The sequence below is a fragment of the Pteropus alecto genome, unplaced genomic scaffold (genome assembly GCF_000325575.1).
Source record: "Pteropus alecto unplaced genomic scaffold, ASM32557v1 scaffold59, whole genome shotgun sequence".
Lineage (NCBI taxonomy): Eukaryota > Metazoa > Chordata > Mammalia > Chiroptera > Pteropodidae > Pteropus > Pteropus alecto.
The window spans coordinates 4,784,746-4,808,817 of record NW_006443292.1 but is presented as its reverse complement, the minus strand read 5'-3'; the positions used below and the strand labels follow the sequence as shown (position 1 = coordinate 4,808,817).

Sequence of the window (24,072 nt, the reverse complement as noted above, 5' to 3'; positions counted from 1 at the left end):
GTGGTGATGGTGATGATGATGGAGGTGATGGTGATGGTGATGGTGATGGTGGTGATGATGGTGGTGGTGATCATAGTTGTGATGATGGTAATGACGATGATGGTAATGATAACCTTCATGTGAAAATGTGTGAAAGAAACTGGCAAAGTACAGTACAGTGTGTGTGATCAGCCACATTTTGTTTAAAAGAGGGAAACGATAAGATTCTGGAAGGATGTAAGAATTTAAGAATTATAGATTGAGGATTTTAAACAATGTGACCACATTTAAACAACTAAAGTTTTAAAATTTTGGCAATAAACAAAAATGAAGTAATTTTCCCTTCCTTTTCCTCTGTATGTCTTCAGTCAGAGATACACACCCTGAAGTTCAAACGACAAAAATTAACCCCAGCTGATTTGCCTCAATACCGGAACTGCCATCTGCCTTCCAAATCCGGAAGCAGGCATGCACAAAAAGAAGCAAAAAGGCCAGGATCAGGGATCCTCCGTAGCTTGCAGAGTTGAAAGTTGATGTATTTAATGTGCGGATTCGAGGGGAACACAGGGCTTCCACGATTACGATGGTTAAAAGCAAATGGCACAAACACATCTGCATAAAAAATAACGCTTAACAGAAGCGAACTCCTCCCGTCCCTTTGACCTAAGACAAAAACACTCAGGAGATCTTCCCTGTGAGCCAGAGTTAACATTCCTGGGAGTTGGACACACACTACTCTGTGGCCGTCACATTCATGGCTATTTTTTTCCTGTATGGAAATGCCCATCGCACAGCACAAACCTCTTTGAGTGTAGCACAAACATTGGCCGGACAATAATACGGCTCTTTCTTTTCATGAGTGATCTTCTGATTATTAAAGTGAGATGCTCCACGATTCCTCAGGAACCACAAATATCCCAAGAATGTCTGGGCTCCAACCGATACTGCGGCCTCTCGCCGAAACCTGACTCACCCCTCCCGCCACGGTTTCTCTCTGACCTGTCCTCTCTACGGACAATTTAAAAGCTACCCATGAATTACAGAACTTCAAGATTTATTAGGAGTTTTCTCCCATGAGACATACAGAGTTTGCTAATTTGGCGCCCCCCACCCCCACCCCGATGCATTCTGAATGTAAGGCACAGGAAAGATGTGCGCTTAAGTGAAAACGTTTTTGATGACAACTTGAATTACGTAGTTTCGATTAAACAATTTCATGATGAGATTTGGGGTCATCACGTTTCAGCTACACACACACTTGAAAATGAGCACCGGCCGAGTTTGAAATTCCGTGCCTTCGATGGTTCGGAGCCGAACGAAATGAAAGGGTGCCCCGTTTTTATCATCGTAATATTATAATCGTTTTCACTGACAGAAATGGATTGCCCACCAGGGCAAGAGAAAGAAACAGACATTTGTTTAGGGGCTACCTATCTTGAACACTTGGCGTGGTGCTAAGTGTCCTGCAAATAGATGCTGACCAGGCCCGTGTCACAGATAAGGACTAGAGCACAGAAGGACCAAGATTTGAACCCAGATCCTTCCAACCGCAAAGCTGGAACTGTCACTCAGTTCTTCCTGCAAACTGCACATCGCAGAGATGCCGAGGGCGTGCTAGAAGATGGGATTAACGTAGCAGACTGAGGCCTGGCCGTAGCCACCACTGCCTGCCCTAAATCCTTCGAAATTATAGAAAGTATTTTAAAAATTACCAACCAGCCATATTAGCACAGGAAAACAAGAAGGTGACCCAAGATGGCCAGAAACCATGATGCACAAGAAGTTTTAGGGAGTGCTCCGAGGCTGCCTGGGGTGTATATGGGAGGGCCCCCAAGGCCATCAGCGGTGGACCGTGTGGAGGGGTACCCAAAGTGAGCCCCCCTCTAGCCGGTTCCAGGCAGTGAAGGGCTGGGGACTCTGCCCCTTGTGTGCTAGAGAGGATGTGTGGAACCTCAGGCTGTGGGCGATAGCCATGAAGTATGTGGAGTCTTCCCATCCCCACCCCCTCTCTGCAGACTGTGGTGACCGATGCTGCATTCACAGACAGCTGTGGGGAATCCCAAACACAGAGATCAGCACCAAACCACACACCCACAAACTTTGAGGAAGATGAACGCTGTAAAGGAGAAGCACTCGACTTTACCAACTGAGCCAGCAAGCAGGACAGGTGATGGATCGACAGAAAGACCTTCATCTCCCTCCCCATCCAAAAAGTAATAAAACTACATCAAGTTTCTTGTTTATGCACCAAAGACCCAGCACCACTGGAAGCATGCTGACCGTCCAGAACAGGAGAAGACGTGGCAAAGCTCACCACAGCCCTCCTCGGGCCTCGGAGTCTCCAAGGGGAAGTGGGCAATTGGCAATGACGATGCCTTTGCAAGGCATGATCTTATCAGGTCTGAGAGCCTGCATTTCTTGCCAGACCCTTACATTACTGCTCAGGGGTGAAACCTGCATAAATAACCCAGTTGTTGAAATAAGGGACAGTGGGCAAACTTTGCGCTCTCATGGTTCACGACTAAAGTTGATATCAGCAACCACCACCCTCCTCTGGGAGGAAAAGATGGAGTCACTGCCCGAGCAGAACGTCAGGCTCCAGCTTTCCAGCATCTAAGGGACGCATCCCCACCCAGAACCAGTAAGGAGCAGAACAGGCAGGGCCAAAGGACAAATCGGAATCTGGAAGACCAAGCGGAGGGAGCAGCACCAAGGCACACAGAGGGTAAAAACACCGATAAAAAATGAGGAGACATGGAAGATGATACTTGAAGCTCTCCTAATGCGTCTAACAAGAATTCAAGAGCTATGCGTTCGTTAATAAAAAATTTTCAATGTGAAAAAAGATGAGTCCTCAGAAGAAAGAGGATACTACTTGAGAAGCTGCCAAAGGAGGAGTAAATTTAGAAAAAAAAGGAAGTAAAAGACAACAGAAATTATTTAAGTAGAAAGCAAATAAATAAATTTAAAAAAAAGAAGAGTAACGACAAAACCCAAAGCTGGTTCTTTCAATGGACTCGTGAGATAATCTTATTGAAAGATTGATCAATAATATCTGGGGTGAGAAAAGAGACAAAACTATACGGTGAAGAATTAAACCATAAGATCATCGAAAGCAACAGGGCTCCTTGGAGAAATGGCGGATGGCGAGACTGGCCCATCAGGAGACAAGGAGGTTATAAAAATCTCCTGGGGCCTCGTGAAAAGATAGAGGAACCGACCCAAAGGCGTTCCCGCTGGTCCAAGACAGATAATTTTAGCATCAGAAATCAAATAAGTTAAAATCCATGAGTTAACGATATGAAGAAAATTAGGTCTCATTGGTCACCTTTGAAAGATGCTAGGGAATCGATTCAGTTTTCAGAAAAAGGAGCGCTTCCTTTGTCCTGGCTTTCCCGTACCAATTGGAACTCACGGTGCCACAGAGTTGACAGGCCAAAGTCCTTCTTTAGAGATAGATTTCAGCTGGGTGAAAAAGGACCGACAGACTTAAATTATCAGCACTTCGAAACCCCGAATTTTCGAAATGTCTTATCTAAGCAACAACTGATGACTGATCAAACCATTAGGTGAAAGGCCGAAAGGCCAGGAGGATCTTTATATTGAAATATCGGGCTGACAGCTCGTGAAAGCACTGAAGAATCTAAATGACAAAGAGACAATTAGACATCAGGTGACACCTGCGGTCACGTAACAGGAAGCGTGCAATTTGCTATCCAGCGTCCTTGCCAAAATATCCAGCTGAATCTAATTAAACCTCTGGATCTCCAGAAGGAAGCACATAGAAGAATCTGTTAGGCAACCACCACAGAACAGACCGTGGGAAACTGCAGAGGACGAGCAATGTGGTTTCATCGACGATTAAATCACAAAGAAAAGGCAAGTGAGGGAGGGAGAAATTGAGAGCCGAAAGGATCGGGAGTTGTGGGGGATGGGTGGAAACGGGGAAGGGATTAAGATGTGCAAATTGTCAGCTATAAAGACAGTCGTGGGGATGTGTAGTTCGGGATAGAGAACGTAGTGAATACTATTGTAATAACTCTGTATGGTGCCAGGTGGGTCCTCGACTTAACGGGAGTGATCACTTCGGAAGTTTTATGAATGTCTAATCACTGTTGTACATCTGAAACTAATATAATATGCTATGTTAACTGGAACCGAAAAATAAAAGATATTTAAAAAAGAAAACAAATGAAAATAAAATTCGTAGGTCAAAACTTTATTTTTATTTATTTATTTATTTATTTTTTAGGCGAGGCAACCCTTGGGCGACCTCACAGATTGCAAGGACCTTGTCAGCTTCCAATCGCTTATTTTTTATTTTTTTTACGCCTACAGCACCTGGTTTTCCTAAGTAGTCTCGGGTTAAAACTTTAAAACTTTAAAAACAAGATTTATGTAAAGAAAAAAAAAATCCATGTTGAATCTGGGCCTAAAAAAAGGTGATTTTTGAGGGAAAAAGAGAAAGGAACTAATGATTTTCTGAAGACTAAAAGACTGGGAACCAGGGTAGGAGCGAATAATTTTTATTGTGTTCCCTTTTGTACTTTTGAATTTTATATCATATATGGTTCATCTATGGATGATGAATAATCTAAAAATATACTTTAAATTCTGAAGCCACTACAAACTTTATGATAATACGTGTGAAAATCTAGATGGAAAGGGTGTGACCCTCTAGAAAAACGTATCGCCAGATTAACCCAAGAAGGAATGGAAAATGTAAATAAACCTATAACCTTTAAAGAAATCTGAACAATAATAAAAAATCTCTCCTTTGCGTGAAAAAAGCATCAGATCTAATGGTTTTTATAAACAAAAGGTCTGATCCAGCTTCTCAGAAAATATAATGGACCCTAAAACAACACAGGTTTGAACTGAGTGGGTTGTTTATATGCAGATTTTTTTCATAAATACTGTATTTCCTGTCTTATTATTTCTTAATAACATTTTCTTTTCTCTAGGTTACTTTTTGTAAGAATATAGTATATTATATATTTATTTATATATTTACATTTTAATATATTTACATTTAATATATTTTTAATATATATTTATATATTTACATTTTAATATATTTTAATATATTTATACATATTTATATATACGTGTATATGTATATGCGTGTGTGTATGTGTGTATATATATATATATACATATATATATATAGCATTCAAAATACGTGTTAATCAACTGTCTGCGTTATTGGTAAGGTCAATGTGGGCCTTGGAGGAGTTGAAAGTTATCTGGGCGTCTTCTACCGTCGTGGGGGTCACTGCTTCTAACCCTCGTTTTGTTCGAGGGTCCTCTGCACAGCTCTTATACTGTGCAAACTTAACACTGATCGAAAAATTAAGTTACAAAGAGACTGGCACACTATGAAAATATTATTTAAGAACATTAAATATGGAAAATGTTCTGCAAGGCGCAGGATCTCCAGAACGTGACACTGGTTGCCACTCCTCGAACTTGGATGACGAGCCAGCTGAGGGGCTGGCACCCAAGCTCAGCGTCTACGGATCTAGTGGCTGGGGGGCTATAATGTCCCACGGCTCTGAGGTGTCCCTTATACACAGCCAGTACCCACACCCGGCGCAACATGGACAGGCTAGCCTTCTGGGAGGGGACACCCGAGCTGGACCCTTGGCTGCACTGTAACCTAGTCCTGTCCAGCAGAGGCTCTGGCCACCTCCCCAGGAGAGGATGACAGGCGGGGGCCACATGCAGTCCAGCTGGCAGATCCCAGGCTTTGTGACTTCCTATCAACGAAGCCTCTTCCTTAACCTAGGTGGGTGATGTTATGGAATTTATGTTGACCCCTAGATACCAGGTAGCCGTCCAAGGGGGACCCACCTGGCGGGACAGAAACGATACGACATATTTTGGGGCACACATATTTAGCAATGGTTTAAAACATGGCAAAGGGTTTGCACTAACCTCAGAATAATGGCTACCTGATGGAGAACAGTGATCAGGGAGGGATCTGAAGGGGACTCTAACTATGTTTGTCATGTTTGATGCCTTAAAATAAGTTTTGAAGGAAAAACGGCAAAATATTAACCCTGGTTAAATCGAGCTGTGGGCTCATTCGTCACTCCTCGCCCGCACCCCGCCACCTCACCCAGGTGATGGGCTGGGCCCCACCGCTAACTTCCTGCGCCCCTCCTTCCCGGAGGGGGAATTCACTTCTCCACCCGCCTTTTGACCCGTTTTGACCAACAGGGGTGGCAGAAATGATAAAGACACAGACCCAGGCCTAAGCCTTCTGCCAGGCCTAGGAGTTTCCGCTTCTGAACTCGGGGAATTCAACTGCTTTGCTGGAAAGAAGCTTGGCCTAGATGTTTGGAGGGTGACAAAGCAGAAGCAGGAGGCGTCGGACGTGTGAGTGACATAAGAAGGACCAGCCAGCTGAGCCCTACAGAGGCCTGACCCACAGAATCCTGGGAAACTCATTGCATTGTTGTTTTAAGCCAGCGAGTGTTTGGGGGTGTTCTGTTACACAATAATGAATGTCTAAGTGACTCCTGTGAGCTTTCCCTGCAAAATCGGTCCCCAGCCCACCCTCTTCTTCCCACTGGCCCTGCCACCCAGGCTGTGCGGGGCCTTCTCTCCAGGGCTCTGGTGGCAGCCTCCTGGCTCCCCGGCTCAGGCCACGCGGAACGAACCCAAGCCCCCGCCGTGGCCTGTGCGAAGGCCACCTCTCCTGCCCTACTCGCTGCTTCTCCCGCTCTGCTCCGGTCCCACAGCCATCCTGCTGTTCCTCAAACATGCCACGCTCACCCCACTTCGCAGCTGGTGCACCATTCATGTCCCTGGTTCTCTGTGGGACTGACTTCCTTCCCCGTCGCTGAATTCTGCTGACACGTCACCTCTCCCAGATGCCTTCCCTGACCTCTGACCTAAAACAGTGCCCTCTGCACGTCGCTCTCCATCCCTGCGTCCTGGTTGATTTTCTTTGTGGCCCCTTCCACTCCTAATGGTAGAACATGTTTTTTTGTTGTTGTTGTTTTTTATCACGTCCCCCAGTCTCCTGGAATATAAGCATTACAAGGACATTTTCCTGGTTCCCCAGTGCCCAGTCCGTAGCCGGCTCTGCCACCATACGGGGTGAATGAATGAGCACAGGAAGGCGGGCTGGGCAGACCGTTCTCTGCTGTTTTCAGTATGTTTGAAAAACGCTCTTCTTCCCAGGCTGCCCGTGGCTCCTTCCTTCCGGTCAACCAAGCAGATCCGAGATTCAGTGCCACCTCTTCAAAGGGGACTTATCTAATAACAATGACAAAGAGCCACGTGGTGCCTCTCGAGCATATCGCCTTGCCCTGAGGTTTCTTCATGAAGCATCACTCTGAAATTTTCCTCTGTTCGTCACGGTCTATTTTTCCTGCTGGAATTATGGGCTCCATGAGAGCAGAGGTCAAGCTCTAACTCTCCAGCCATCTCTATCGAAAACAGATGCTTGATCCTTGTGGAAATAAGGATGAATTAATAAAGACAGACGAAAAGCCAATAATAAAAAAAAATAATAAAAAAATAAGTGCCAATAATAAAAAAAATTTTTCTGCCAGCATTTTGCGGACTTCTCTCAGCGTCGTAGGAAGGTGCTTCCTACGTAACTTACAGACACGCTCTGCCTGACAAAGTCAGCTGGTTGCAAATTTCCCTAATAATGTTTCAAATCACACAATTACTGTTATCTGGAAGGTAAAACTGTTGCTTTTAATCATTTAATTTGTAATTAAGAAATACATTTAAAAATTAACTGAGACGATAATGAGAATGATATCCAAAAAAAAAAAAAAAAAAATTGCCAGTTACGATCCTCAGAATTCAAGACACCGGCTGCACATATAACACAGGAACAGAACGATTCTATGAAAAGAAACAATGAAGAACAGGAAAGAGCTTTTGGAAATGACAAAATGAGGACCCGCATGACACTCTCCATAAGGGGGCGGAACGATAAGCCGAGGATCTCTAACTTTCAGAGGAAGAAGAGCTGGAAAACGTGAAAGGAGACAGCAACATGTATCTTCACTAAAAGTTAAGTATCTGAAGCAAAATGTCTCTTAACTAATTTGTGTTTCCATTGGTTCCAGAAAAACTAACAAAACAAAACAAAGAAACGAGAAAAAGCAGAGGAAGAAACATTATCGAAGCACACACGAGGACTTTGCCAAAAAAAAATTTTTCTGCCAGCATTTTGCGGACTTCTCTCAGCGTCGTAGGAAGGTGCTTCCTACGTAACTTACAGACACGCTCTGCCTGACAAAGTCAGCTGGTTGCAAATTTCCCTAATGTTTCAAATCACACAATTACTGTTTATCTGGAATTCCTGGTAAAACTGTTGCTTTTAATCATTTAATTTGTAATTAAGAAATACATTTAAAAATTAACTGAGACTGAAAAAGAAGACAAAAAAAAAAAAAAAAAATTGCCAGTTACGATCCTCAGAATTCAAGACACCGGCTGCACATATAACACAGGAACAGAACGATTCTATGAAAAGAAACAATGAAGAACAGGAAAGAGCTTTTGGAAATGACAAAATGAGGACCCGCATGACACTCTCCATAAGGGGGCGGAACGATAAGCCGAGGATCTCTAACTTTCAGAGGAAGAAGAGCTGGAAAACGTGAAAGGAGACAGCAACATGTATCTTCACTAAAAGTTAAGTATCTGAAGCAAAATGTCTCTTAACTAATTTGTGTTTCCATTGGTTCCAGAAAAACTAACAAAACAAAACAAAGAAACGAGAAAAAGCAGAGGAAGAAACATTATCGAAGCACACACGAGGACTTTGCCAGGCCTGAGAGGGATCCGGAAAAAGACCCTTGCCCGGTCTTTTTTTTTTTTTTTTTTTACGAAATTTCAGAAGACTAAGCATCCAAGGAGAAATTCTAAAAGCTTCCGCAGAGGAAAAAAACGGGTCACCCACCAAACAATGAGAATGGAAGCACACCAGAGGACCACGGAGCGGGCTCTCCCCAGTTCTGACGGTGGACGACTGCCTGCTGGGACCACAGGGGAGGGCCGAGTGACCACGTGCCAGGGCCGCCACGTCTCTCGTGTTTGTGTCCATAAGCCTTTCCTTAGGCGTTTGCTTGATGATGCACTCCGGATAAACAAGGGCTCCAAGAAAGAGTTCAGGGTAAGGGGGCTGGGGGTAAAAAGAAGCAGAGGGGTGCTCACCACCCGCGCCCCAAAGAACACAGAAGGCATCGAGTCTCCAGGCCAAGTCACAGCTATGGGAACATAGGGTTTAATGCCGCAGATGCAACCTGGAGGTGAGTTGGCATGAACAGAGTTACACGTGGAGGGGGGGACAGGGGGACACGGTGTCATGTATCTTCACTAAAAGTTAAGTATCTGAAGCAATATGTCTCTTAAGGGTTACACGTGGAGGGGGGTACAGGGGGACACGGTGCGAAAGGGCGGGACATCTTCGTCCGTCACGGCAGGCAGGCTGCAGACGCTGTGTCCGTGGACAGAGCAAGTGAGAGGTGCAGGCGGATGGTTTCCATAGGAAAACGGCAATGGCCTGAACAGCTAGAACCGGAAACAGGAAGTAGAGAGCACCGTGGGAGCTGGGGCCTTGCCCTACAGTCCACTCTGTATCACCCGATATTTAAACAGGGGTGTGTCTGACTTTAATCATTTTTATCATGCTTAGTCTTTGACCCTGCGATTCTGCTGGGGCATAGGCAGTATTACTCATGCTAATAAGCAAAACTGAAAGAACCTAAAAGCATTTTAAATAAATGTTGTTGTCCTCACACTATTGAATTTGATACATGTGAAAAAGACGCCAAGACGTAACTCGAGGCGAAAAAAATCACGCAACACACGGACAAAAGAACATCATGCACGTAAAACCGGAAACATATACAAAAAGAATTGTGTGCACACGTGTGCACGGATGTAGGAAGAGGTGGGGGTGGAGACACACCCAGCGAACAGAGGTCTCCTCGCAGGACAGAAAGAGGCCAAGGAGTACTGTGGCCTTATCTGTGACATCTGAATGTTTAACAAGAATGTGTGTAATTACACGTAAGTAACTTTTTCTTAACTTTAGGGAGCACCCTGCTCACCGTCAGGCAGAGACTGTTTGCTTGCTTTCTGCTTTTGAACCCAGAAGTCCTGGTGATATTTGCACAGAGAAAAGTGCAACTGTCCCCTGGAGCATTTTGAGCCTAACGGCTGGGGGAGGGGCTTGTCCCTGACCTCCCTCCATCTTTGACTCCCACAGGTGTGGGCCACCTGTGACCACCCACTTGTCTATACCTCATCTCACCTCGCGGTGGCCGTCACAGATCTAAAATGAGCTATTTTAAGGGTCCCATTCTTGTCTTTTTGTATTCAAAATCTAACTTCAAATTTGCATCACCATATGGTTCAAAATAATGGACTACAACTTTTCAGTGGCTTGAAATATCTCTGAGTTTCTTACGAATTCAAAGTGCCAAAATTGAGTGGTTTTCGTTCTTGCTTTTCCAGAAATGACCGGGTAGGTGATTTTAAGCTGACACCCGGTGATACGTCGTGGCTGCTGGATCTCGAATGATGAGTGAATGAGACAGAGTTGCTGTTGCAACCCTAGCAGAAAGTAGCGAGATGAAGCATAACCCTAAATATTTCTTTATAGTTGAAAATAGCATTTCTCGCGACCATGGGAACTCCTTCCACTATGTCCGTGTTATGGGCTCTGACGGATCTTACTGCTTGAGATGCATGTTTCTATGTTTTGTTTTGTTTTGTTTTTTTCCTTTTTTTCTTTATGACAAACGTCACTCAATGAATAGCACGATGGAGACGTGGAATCTGGACAGGCTGAACACAGGGGCGGCCAGCGTGATGAAGGGACCCAGCAAAGGGACTTCTAAGGAAGACTGGAAGGCCCCTACTTTTATTCCTTGGGGTTCCCAAAAATGTGTGTGACATTCACACACTAGAATTCGCATTTATATGTATCAGTGGGTGGGGGGAATCCACTCCCAAAGAACTAAGGAATTTCATAAAAACCCCCCTACTTATGGCTCCTTCAGAGTCTGACTCACATGAGCCAAGAAATCGGGCAGGTGGGAGACGATCTTTGTCCCTCTGCAGTGGGATCTGGGGATGTCCATGCAGGTCCCTCCGTGCTCACATGCCACTGACCTCTTTACGGGGACAAAGGCACACAGCTGGAAAGAAAATCTCTCTTGGCCGATGAATGCCCGCCAGGGGGGCTTGGGCTGCTGCCAGTGGCCACAGACGCCATCGGGCAGGGCTGCCTCGCCCACTCCTCTGAGAGGGAGCTTGTGGGGCAAATGTGGAGTAGAGGAAGGTGGGCAGTGGATGGGGCCGGGGGTCCCGGGTGAGCTTCAGGCTCTGGCCACCTAGAAAAGTGGGTGGATGGGGTGCTCCCGAGAGCTTGCCCACCTCAGGGTGGAGAGAGGAGGTGGGAGGGAGGTCTGCTGGGCCCAGGCGGCCATGGCTTAATGGTCAGTCCGCAGACCAAGGAACAGAAGCTCAGTGAGAGCTGCACGAACTAGGTGCGGTTGCGGCCTGTCTGCTTTTGCAGATAGAAAGCTGATCTACTCGGCCTGAAGAAGAATCCACAGGGAGGGCAAGGCACCCGGTTTTAGTCATGTCAAGAAAGGGGCGAAGGGGTCGAATGAGCCGAGGTGGGTGGAACTGGATGCGGTGGGAGCAGGGCAGGTTTCTGCAGCATAAACTGCCTAACAGAGCTGCTCACAGAAAGGCTGGCGTTATTTGACAGGTAGTCAGCTCCCCATTGCTAGAAGGAATCAAGCATATTCTGGACAGTCAGGAGACGATCTGAGGCTCAGGGGAAGGTTGGTGTTGAAAGCTGCAGCAAGCCCAGCGCTCCCGTGGCTGGGCACGGCCGTGTGGGCGTGAAGCATGGCTGTCTTGACTGCAGCCCACGTGGGTGGGTGCCCGCAGCTGCCTCTCCCACCCCCGGGCCACTGCCTAGCCTCCTTCCCCTTCGCCTCACTCAAGAGATTCCTTACTGGACACCGGCTACAGTCCCTGGAGGTCCCTGTGCTGCTCCTGCGACTGGGCTGGAGGAGGGCGCCCCACTGACTGCAGCCAAGCCCTGTCCCCTCTTCGCTCCCAGCGTGTGGACGCAGGAGCCGGACACCGACCTCAAGAGCACGTTCAAGACGGGGCTGGCAGTTATGCTCCGAAAGGCACTCGTCGACGTGGATCTGTCCCTTGTAAGGTGGCTGAGAAAGCCTGTCACCTCCCGGGGGCATTTTCTATTTCTGTCCATTTCCTACTTCTATTTCTGGAAGGCGGGAAGAGCCCCCCACGTCAGCGAACCATTCGGTTCCTAAATTAAGAAGTTATTTTTAATACGGATTTGAAAAAGCCAAAGGAAAATGAAAAGGACGTGGAAAGGAGCCACGTCAAAACCTGGGATCTGCAGACCCTCTGGAAGGTTCCTTGTCCTCCCTGGGTCCGTGCTGTGTGGGTGGAGGACCGCGCCCGGAGAGGCAGGCGGCCGAAGTCAGGGCCCCTCACAGAGAGGTGGGGGGTGGGAGCCGACTGAGCGCCCTTCATCCTCCATGGTCCAGAAGAGGTTCCAGCCCGAAGCATCTAGAAATCTCTTCACTTCTCTACTTCCCAGGGCGCCTCACCTCAGCTGGCAGGACGGGTTTTTCCACTCTGACTGGTGTCAGACGGACGCAGAAGAATGTCTAATGGCATGTTTGCCAAAACAGATTGCCCCGCAGCCCCCGCCCAGGATCTCAGCGAATCTAGTTCCGTCAACTCACAGGTAAGGTGACGATGCTGATAAGCTTGCGGCATACCTTCCTGGGACACAACTATGTGGCACAAACACAGGACAGGCCACCTGGCACCACACGGCAGCTGATGAAACACGCACACGATCATAAGCTTTGAATGGGTTAACGATCGTAAACAAATATGAGGCGAATTATGCAGGTCAAAACAGGTAGCGGAGTGAAAAAAGCACACCTAGTACACACACACACACACACACACACGCCCATCAGCAAAAAACCCAAAAGTAAAAAATATGCTTTTTTAAAGTTTGGAACTTTTTCTAAACTCTGCTTGGAAGCATAATAAGAACTTTATCATTTCCAAAGCACGCTAGCTTCCAAGGACTTTTAAAAGGTGAGAGCTGTCCCTGAACTGAGCATAACGTGAGTATCAGCAGTTCTCTCTGGGAGTCACCATCCCTTAGGCAGTGCTGGGAACAGTCTGGAACAGTCTGGAACAGTCCAGATCAGTCTGGAACAGTCTGGAACAATCTTCCCCCAGGGGAGGCTGGTGACTGCATTGGGGAGAAGAGGAGGCAGGGCTCCTGTGACCCCAGGAGGTCTGGGGAGAAGGCGGGCAGAACAAATCTAGCTCAACTGCTGGGGACGAAACTCAGAGGGTGGGCAAAGCTACGAGCTCACTGAGTCCAGTAGTCCCCTATTTGTTCCAGAAAGAAATTAAGGGGAAAGAAGCCAGTTGAACCCAATTTGACCTTGGATGTGAGCACCAAGGCGTGATGGTTAGATCCTAATCACGAACGATCCATACTTAAAGAGACAACGGTTTCTAAAATACATTGCAACATTATACTTCTGGTTGCAAAAGTGACGCAAGAGAAAACAAACAAAAACAGGTGTGGTCATCGCAGAAAACAAGCCCCACAGATAAGCAAGGAGCGGCGGCTAGCAGCCCGACAGACGTGACCGTGCTACATCTCGACCGCCACCTGTTCTCAAGCTGTGCTCTTGATGTATATATTTATATTTCGTGAAAATGAAACCCAACGTGGGATGTTTTCAAGTTGGGCCTGCCGAGCTCCGGGGTCGGGGTCAAGGTCAAGGTCAGTGGATGGGATTTATCACCTCTACACCTTCACCGCTGCCCATGGAAGCAACCCCATTGGTGAATGGTGCTTGGGCTGAGGCTCCAGGCAAGACTTTATGAGAGAAAAGGGCTCTGCGGGCTACTTAAATAAATTTTTTAAAATGCAGGAGTAAGATACATTTTGTTTTAACAAACTGAAGCCCCCCAGCTCTGACTGTGCTGGATGGAATCCTTCGGGGCCGCCTGCATCCAAAACCTGGCCTTGGCCTCCCTGTGGAGAGGGCTCATTTGGGCTTGGCCACGCCATTTGCTTTGACCAAGGCATAGGGGGCAAGGAGCCAGCATGCCGCTCAGAGCCTAGGCCTTAAGAGACATGGCATGTTTCCGTTTGCCCCACCTGCACCTCTGCCACTGGTGGGGGGACACCCCAGACAGGCCACCTTGAGGCTGGTAGGAGGGAGGCACCACCCCACGGGCCGGTCCCACATCCGCGTGCGGCGGTTGAGAATCGGGAGGGACGTCTCGGCTGCGGTTGTCCCCCTGAGGAGCGAGGGGTCCCGGTCCCACACCAGGGCCCCCGGCCAGGGTTCCAGCGCCATGAAAACCAGTGAGGATGGCGGCTGAGGGAGATGGAGCGCTGAGGGAGCCGCAGACATTTCTCTCTAAAGGGCCCGCGCGCGGACTCACCGTCAGTGCACGGAGCGCCGGCGACACGTGGGGAGGGACCGAGCTGTCTGGCTTTGGGGCGAGGGCTGGAGGGGCAGCCGTCTCCGCAAGGGAGAGCTGGCGGCACCCACTGCTCCTCTGTGGCGGCGCCATGTTGAGTGTCCATCAAACTCGCTGACCCCGCTCGCCCCGCCCACGCGATGCCGAGGCCCCACCCACGCGATTCCGAGGCCCCGCCCATGCGATTCCGAGGCCCCTCCCAGCCCGCAGGCCCCGCCAGGCCCCCTCCACTGGCTTTTTCATACAAATGGCCCGTCTTGGCTCATGCTGTGGACTTTCTTAAAATCTCTCAGAGTTTGACAAACCCCAAACAAGCATCATCTGGCCTCTGCATGCTCCGTACCTCTTGCTGAGCAGCCCCTAGTCTGGCACTAGTGGCAGTTGGCTTTGATCTATGGCTCAGCCTCTCCAGGCACCTCCAAGCCCAGCATAGGTGCTGGCTATTTGAGGATTGCTTAGTGGCTCATGCCAGGTGGTGCCAGGCAGGGCACAGGCTGTAACTGAACTTAGCCTGTGGCGGGGTCCCTCCCAGGAGGCCCCAGCCTGCACGCCCGGTGGCTGGTTTCGGTTTGAGCTGGAGCACCACTCTGGGCCACATCCAAGAATGACACACCCAAAGGGCAGACTGGGCAAGCACTAGGGCCCTGCTCCAGTGAACCCTGCTCCATAGGGCCAGCCCCTGCACAACCGGTCCCCCACGGTAGTCATGACCAGTCCTCACATCCAATCAATCTGAAGGTCAATCGCTCCCACTGACGTGCAAATAGCAACCAAGGTTCAACTACGACAGGAGGGAACACACACCCATACAAAGGACACTACAGCACCTGGCTCAGGTGACCTGAGAGACTGTGCCCCTGGGTCCCACAGGACTACATAACGCCACTCTACTGAGACCGAAACACATAGCAGCCCTACCTGATACACAGAAACAAACACAGGGAGGCAGCCGAAATGGGGAGACACAGAAACATGTCCCAAATGACAGAACAGAACAAAGCCCCAGAAAAAGAGCTAAACAAAATGGAGACGAGCAATCTACCAGATGCAGAGTTCAAGACACTGGTTGAAAAGATGCTCAACAACCTCAGCAAGAACTTCAACAATATAGAAAACATGAAAACAGAGATAGAAAACAACAACAAAAAAACCAGTCAAAAATGAAAAATACAATAACTGAAATGAAGAATACATTAGAGGAATAAATAGCAGATTAGATGAAGCAGAGAATCAAATCAATGATTTAGAAGATAAGGTAGAAGAAAACAGCCAATAAGAACAGCAAAAATAAAAAAAAAATTAAATGAGTATAATTTAAAGGGCCACTGGTACAACATCAAGCATACCAACATTTCTATCATAGGAGTACTAGAAGGAGAAGAGAGAGCGCAGGATTTGAAAACTTACTTGAAAAAATAATAATGGAAAACTTCTATAATCTAGCAAAGGAGATAGACATACAAGCCGAGGAAGCACAGAGAGTCTCAAACAAGATGAACCCAAAGAAACCCACACCAAGACACATCATGATTAAGATGCTAAAAGTTAAAGACAAAGAGAGACTCTTAAAAGCAGTAAGAGACAAGCCTCTAATTTAAAAAAAAAAAAAAAATGAGGATAGTTTAAGGGGCCTCTGGGACAACATATGATCATTCATGCGCAGCATATGAACATTCACGTCACAGGGGCACCAGAAAGAGAGGAGAGAGAGCAAGGAATTGAAAACCTGTTTCAAGAAAGAATGAATCGTACACCTGAAACTTACTGGATTTCATTCAGCAATGTCACCGTAGTAATAATAATAACAACAACAACAACAACAACAACAATAAAATAATGACTGGAAACGTCCCTAACTTGGTTCAGGCAATAGACATTCACATCGAGAAAGTGTAGAGTTCTAAATGAGATAAACCCAAAAAAGCCCACACGAAGATGCATCCTAATTAAAATGCCAAAGGTTACAGACAGAGAATCCTAAAAGCAGCAAGAGAAAAGCCATTAGTTACCTACAAGGGAGCTCCCATAAGACTGTCAGCTGATTTCTCAGCAGAAACTTTGCAGGCCAGAAGGGATTGGTACAAAATATTCAAATGATGAAAAGCAAAAACATACAACCAAGATTACTCTACCCAGCAAAGCTATTATTTAGAATCGAAGGACAGATAGAGAGCTTTCCAGACGAGAAAAAGCTAAGTGCGTTCATCAACACTGAGCCAGGAGTACAGGAAATGTTAGAGGGACTTTTTTAAAAAGAAGAAAAAGAAAAAAAGATTAAAAATATGAATATGATGGCAATAACTACATATCTCTCAATAATTACTTTAAATGTAAATGGATTAAATGCTCCAGTCAAAAGAAAGGGTGACTACATTAATAAGACAACAAGACCCAAGAGACTCACTTCAGATCAAAAGACACACGGACTGCAAGTAAAAGGATGGAAAAAAAATGTTTTATGAAAATGGAACTTAAGAAAAATAAAAGCTGGGGTAGCAATACTTATACCAGACATAATAAACTTAAAACAAAGGCTGTAACAAAGATACAAAGACCCAGCCATCCCACTTCTGGGTATTTATCCAGAGAAACCCAAAGCTCTACTCAAAGAGACATGTGACTCCATATGTTCAATGCAGCATTATTTACAATAGTCAACATATAGAGGCCACTAGGATGGATAAAGAAGTGGTACATATATACGATGGAATATTACTAAGCCATCAAAAAGAACGAAATCTTGCCATCTGCTACCACGTGGATAGACATGGAAGGTATTGTGGTAAGTGGAGTACGTCAGATAGAGAAAGACAAACGCCACAAGATTTCACTTACATATGGAATTTAAAGAACGAAATGAACGAACAAAACAGAAACAAACTCATAGAAACGGAGAACATTTTGAGGGCTGCCGGATGGGAGGGGGGCTGGCAGGGTGGGTGAAAAGGGGGAAGGGATTAAGAAGTACAAATTGGTACTTAACAAAACAGTCACGGGGACGTAAGGTGCAGAGTAAGGAAAATAGTCAATAATATTGTAATAACTATGTATGGTGTCAGATGGGTACCATCTGATAAATCACCAGATTTATCAAAGTGATCACTTCATTAGGTATAGAAATGTTCTAACTGCTACACTCGGTATATCCGAAACTAATATAATATCGTACGCCAACTGTAATTGAAAAATTAGTTATTAAAAAAAAAAAAAAAGAAGGGAAATTGGTCTTGATTAATGCCGGAGGCAGGTTCCTAAGCCTCTGCCACACTGTGTGAGTCCCAAAGCTTCTCCCCAACCCTTCCTACCCAGAGAAAGGAAACACAGTCATAAACTTCCTGTGGGTTCTAGACAGACAGCACCGAGAAGTGCCCATCGCTTTAGCTGACACGCAGTTAGTAGGGGATCCTTAACCCAGGGCCGGAGGTGATGGATTCGGCATGCCCAGTGCCGGTGGTGGTCCCCATGGTGATGCTGCCCGCCCGGGAGGGGCTGGCACGCAGGGGCAGGGCCTCCTCTGCCCTCATTCGTCCACTGAGTTCAGGGGGGGTTGAAAAGTGACTGCAAGAGGCCACCAAATAAGCAGCCTGCCACCAGCGGGAGGGGGGTTGCAGAGTTTTATCTCTGTGGGGCCCCAGGACGGGGGTCCCACGCTCAGCTCCTCTGAGGCCTTGAAACACCTAGGCATACATTCTACCTTCTGCATAGCCCTTCATAGGAGGGTTTGATCACTATTATAATTCGTTAATAGAGTAACATTTCCGTAAGCCTAAGCCACGGGACAGATTTTTCAATGTATTTCGGGCCGCTTTCCTCTTCTTCAGCTCTGTGGTTCGGGTGTTTGGTTCCTGCATAAACGCCTCCCTCAGCATCGGGGTTCAGAAGACACCCCTTCCCCCGTGGGCACCCCACCTCCGAGCATCTGGAACAGCGCCCATCAGTGCCTGGTTCCCATCAGCCCCTCCGCCCTGTGCGTGTCCCGAGGTTCATTCGGAACAGGTGGTAGGAGTCAGATTCCACTGGAGAAAGAGGCCCCGGGGGTAGAAAAGCCTTTCTGAGCCGGGTCCTTCCATCCTGGGGCTCCCAGATGTCAGGGAGAGGGACCCACTGGGGGAGGAGTATAAAGTTAAGACACAGGCTCCAGGGGAACTATGGGAAGCCGGGGAGTGTCGACGCTTGGGCTTCTCGGTACACGCAAACATTTTCACATTTTCCAGCGACCTGTCCTACATCGAGTCCAGAGGCAGGGCTGGTTCCGGGCCTGTCCAGGCCTGGCCCATCAGCTCAGGTCTCTGGGAGGCCTGGGCACCTTGACAAGCCACCAGCTCAGCCCTGCCACTCTGTCGGGTGACCAGAACATGGGCACGGCCCCGGGAGCTTTCAGAGATGCAGACACTTGGGGCCCCACACTTACAGACTGGGAATCTGCATTTCACCAAGATCCCCGGGAAATTTGCATACCCACTGCAATTTGAGAGGCGCTGCTCCAGACGACCCGAACTATTTGGACCAGTTCATTCTCAATCAGCTGCCCGTTAGAATCATCACAGGCAGCGAAGCTTTTAAGAAACGCCTATGCCTGTCCCTCCCCTACCCCAGAGGCTGCTCCCGTGGGTCTAGGTGGCGCCTGGCACTGGCAGCTGTGATTCTGGGGACCGGGGTGGAGAAGCTCTCATTTAGAACACCAGCTCTTGACCAGGAGGGGGACAGGGCAGAGTCCCCTAAGGGGCTTTTGTAGATGACACACAGCGAGCCCCAAATCGATCCAATGTCCCTGTCCCCAGAGGCAGGTGGGGTGATGGAGCTGAGCGGGCCCTGGACAGGCAGAGGCGCTCCCCAAAAATCGGGTCCAGCATCTGCCGTACGTATTGCTGATCTCGCACTAAGAAAGCCAGGCTTTTTTCCTGACAAGCCAATGATAAAAGACATACGTCTGAAAAAAAAGAAGTAAGTTTTTCAAAAGACGCAAGTCAGACACTCTGAGAACATTGAGTGCTGGGCAATGCCAAGAAGCAAATTCTTTTCCCATTTCATAATTTGATTTATGAGCAAAGAAATCTTCCAGAGACATCGGCAGAACTAGCCCTTGGGCATTTTCAATGGAGAAAAAACAAAATGTTTGCTGAGTTAGGTACAATATGGAATCGCTAACGTGACTTGAGGATACAAATACACGAACCCCTCAAACTCGCATATAGCCCCACTCAAAACCACGCACAGGCCCCCCAAGCCCACACACGGGCCAACTCAAACACAACACAGGGAGCCTCACAAATCCACACACGGTCCCCAAACCCATGCACTGGCCCCCCCTCAAGCTCACCACGGAGCCCTTCAAGCCCACACATAGGACTCCTCAAACCCAACACAGAGGCTTCTCAAACCCATACACGGGTCCCCAAAACCACATAGGACCCCCTCAAACCCACATACGGTCCCCCCTCAAAGCCACACACGGGCCCCTCAAATCCATGCACTGCCCCCTCAAACCCACGCACAGGAAAATAGTCAATAAGCAGGGTCCCCTCAAACCCACGCAGGGTCCCCTCAATCCCATGCACGGGCCTCCCACACCCGCAGGATGGCTGAGCCTTTGAGGACAAGCGCGTTCTAGGCTTAAGATGTGTTCTAGGTCAAACCGCAGATCTGCCATTTTTAAGTTGTTGACCTTGACCAAGCTTCTAGACCTCAGCTAGACCATGCACAAACCCATGCACTGGCCCCCCTCAAGCCCACACATAGGACTCCTCAAACCCAACACAGGCTTAAGATGGTCAAACCGCAGATCTGCCATTTTTAAGTTGACCTTGACCAAGCTTCTAGTCCTCAGCTACAAAAGAGGGATAGAAACACCATTTTCACAGGCAGTTGAGAGGGCGACAGATCACGCCATAAGGCACTGGCGGCAGAGCCCGGCCTGCGGAGGGTCCGACAGATGCTTACTGGTGACGGCGACGCGTGGTGTCCTGCCATGCCACGTCCATGTCAAGAGGCTTAAGGAGATTCAGACCCCACAATCCCACTTCTGCAAATCTATTTTCTAGAAATAATCTCAAAACCAGAAAGGTGGAAATGCTTGCTGTTTTGGTAACAGCCACTAGAAGCAACCTCAATGTCCCAAAACGTCCACGCGGAGAAGAAGGTCAGTCATTTTCGAGAGCGCTCCCATGGAAAATGATGTTTCGAGTGAGCCAGGAGACCGAGACGGGTTAGGAGAAAGAGCAGGACACAAAACTATATGCACTGTTAAAAGTTCATAAAATTAAAACACGGTCCCCGAAGCCCAGAGAAACAGACCAGAAGAGACACACGAAGATGCCAGCGGTGGGACCCTGGGTGACATTTTCTTCTCTTTCTTTTTTTTTTCCCCCAGTTTTTCTTTAATAAATACGTATTCTTTGCATAATGAGAAAACGAAATCAAATTCCCACTTAAAAAAAAAAATATCTTTTTAACCAACACGAAATGCTGCCCCGATTCTTAAGATCTTTGGGTACACAATAGATTTAAGTGACATGACCAAGATATATTTTATAATGAAAAATTCACCAAGTAATTGGTGTTTTACATCCTTCCATTGAAAACCGCCTGCTCTTGTGTGGCCCAGGGCTCCCCACGGGACACGCATGGCCGGCCTGGCCGGCCCTGTCCTTACCATTATGTGTCTCCATGGCGCTTCCCGGACACACAGCTGACCCCTCCGGCCCCACACACCAGTACATAGTGGGTGGTCGCTGCGACATGCCAGCCATCAACCCTCGGGGGGCTCGCTCTCCCAAGTCGGTTCCGGCCGTGGTCACCGCCGCCGCCGCTGCCCGAGGGGTGGACAAAGGCACAGACGCACGTTCATGGCCGAGCAGAAAGCTGTCTCGTTCTGGTGGTAAAAAAAACCAAAACAAAACAAACAAAAAAAAACACATCACAAAATCAGAAAACTTTTCTTAATTGTCGAGTCCCTTCCTGTCCACCCACATGTATTTAGACTGGTTCACTGGAATTTGTCCTATGTTTTATAATGTTCGTCTTCACATTCCATCTGTCCGGCCACGCAGGGTCACGAGGGGACAGTAACAGGACAGAGCTCCCTGACCCTCCCCACCCAACAGGGGTCCACTTGAGAACAATCGCGAAGAAACCCTGAACACCTGCAAAACACCTGCTCGTGGAGGGTTGGACCATTGTGTACGTAATACACATTCACTGCTGCCTTCGGGGGTGGGAGGGGGTCACACTCCAGCTGGGGTACGGCAGACACACAGTCACAAAACAAGGCCTTCCATTTGCCCAGGATAGACTCTTCCAGAAGCTCAGAGCGGGGTGCGGCGCTGAGAGGAAGCAGCGGCCCAAAGGGAAGCATCCGGGAGGTGCCGGGGGCTGCGCAGGGAGCCCCTCAGCCAGGGTACATCGGGCAACGTCGACAGGCGTCTCAGCTTGTCACGGCTGAGGGGGAGAGGGCTGGGGGTGTCCAGTGGGTAGAGGCCATGCCCGGGGCAGCCGCCCGCAGCAAGAATGCCCCAGCCCAAACAGTTCGTTAGCCAGAGAGGCGATGACTTAGATGAAGATGCTCACGAGGCCGCGATGGGACCGGCGGAGGCAAGGCGCTGCTCCCTCCTGCCGGGCTCCCGCCGAGCCTGGGGTCCCCCAACACAAGTGCCCATCCTGCCGTGGTGATTAAATGACCAAAAATGCATTGAGGGAAAATCCCAGGCCCGGCTCAGGCTTTAAACTGCATGATGGGAAGGGCGTTAGCATGAGAAACACAAGCATGTCTGTTACAGTTCATATATTTTTCTCTACGATATATAAAGTATGGGGTGATTAGCACCGTTCTCCGAGACAAACCACTCTGAAATGGAGAGTAGAAGCGCAGTCCAAAAATAATAAAAATACTACTACTAATACTAATCGTAATAGTCAACGTTATAGAATTGATGAACGTTATAGAATTGATGCCCCCAGATAATAAGGAAACGGAAAAGCAAAGGCTTGGATTGTCCCTGTCACACGTCAGAGTGACTCTCACCCACAGTAGCAGCGGGGGGCAGGGGAAGGTCAGCGGGGTCACCCACCTGCCCGCTGATCCACGAGCTCAGCCTGTCAGTGCCGGAAGGCAGACGTGCTGTCTCTCCAGGGGAGGGTTCTAGAAAGGGCCCTAGACAGGCTGGGCACTGAGCAAAATCCACACGAGACGGGAACAAGGAGGAGAAGCCAAACGGAACCTCTATTTTAAAATAAAGGCTCCACATCACACAGTTCACAGAAACCAAGGAGCAGGGCTGCTATCTGCTTTTAAACGCCTCTCAAACTCGGACACCAAACATAAAAAATGCAAACGCCGGTAGACGGTCTCCTCCTGAAAACAGAAGTGTCTTACCCTGGAACGTTCTAAACTTTAAAAATGCCTTTCGCATTTTTCAGGCCAACCCTCGCCCGGCACATTTCGTTCCCCTTTTCGTTTTCACTTTCTTTTTGATAATCACTTTACCAAGTGGAAGATTTTTGGCCCCTGGAGTTTTTCAGTTAGAATTTGTATTTTGGCTTAGACGCGAAGGTAGAGTTTTTGGGATGAGGTAACTTCGTTTGCTCAATCTTTGCCCTCAAACGGATCTTGGCTTCTTCCGACTTCTCTTGGGTTCAGACCCGTGTAACAAATCATGATTATAAGTTGTGTGTCTTCTTTTCCTTATGGTAGATCCATCTCAAGGAGGGCCTCGAGAATTTTCTACAATAATCTTTATTCTCACGACTTTTAAAACCTCACTGATTTTCTCTTGCTAACTCTTTATGACTATCCTAATGAATGAACCCAAATACTTAACGAAAAAGAAAAAAAGGAACCTCATATTCATTCTACAAATGTTTTTATTGGGCCGTTTCCATGAAGTGTGAGCTGCATTAAACAAGCACTTGCTGTAAAGTTTCCAGCAGGGAAGAAACGGGGAGATAATGGACCTGTATTTTCAGGAGCCTTGGAAAGGGGTTGCCGGTACTAAAGAGGTGGAAAACACTTGAGAAATGCCTGTTAGAAATGCTCACGTCACCCATTTCTTTTTTGAATCTAAGACCTGGTCGAGATGGTCGTCGTGGTCCTAGACATCCCTTTGGAACCATTAGCGTCCCTTGACCGATCCTGGCTTGCCTACGAAATGTGTTTAATGGCCGTGTGGACATCGAAATATCATAGAGCTGCAGCCTGGAGAAGCGGCTACTCCCCATTCCCGGAGGAGCGCCCAAGGCTTTGGGAAGAGAGTCCTTCCTGATTATGAAATGCGATCAAGTTAAGGCTCTCCATTCACCACTGGTCACTGGGCCAGTATGAACGGGGCACCGCCTGGATGCTTCTGGAAGTGAGGATGCAGCAGTGAGCAAGGTAGCACAGAGGAACGGCCTCTGACCCCTGGAGCTCCAGTGACACCTTCGGGTGATTAAAGCACATAAATAGATGAAGTAGGACACAGCAAGGGGTGAGAGGGTGGGTGGGGGCAATGGTCAGGTGGTCTGAGATGGCAGAGGCCAGATCAACAGGGGGGAGGG

General features: G+C 47.9%; 1 protein-coding gene across 1 annotated transcript in view; it reads right to left on the bottom strand.

The window, feature by feature from the left end:
* The window catches only part of LRRK1 (leucine rich repeat kinase 1), a 112,030-nt gene extending 90,591 nt beyond the window's left edge, over positions 1 to 21,439 (bottom strand). The window contains exon 1 of the mRNA XM_025041236.1: positions 21,194 to 21,439. Within this exon, the coding sequence (XP_024897004.1) occupies positions 21,194 to 21,290 (97 nt within the window). The 5' untranslated portion in view covers positions 21,291 to 21,439. The remainder of the gene's footprint in view (positions 1 to 21,193) is intronic.
* Between the last annotated feature and the right edge of the window lie 2,633 nt (positions 21,440 to 24,072).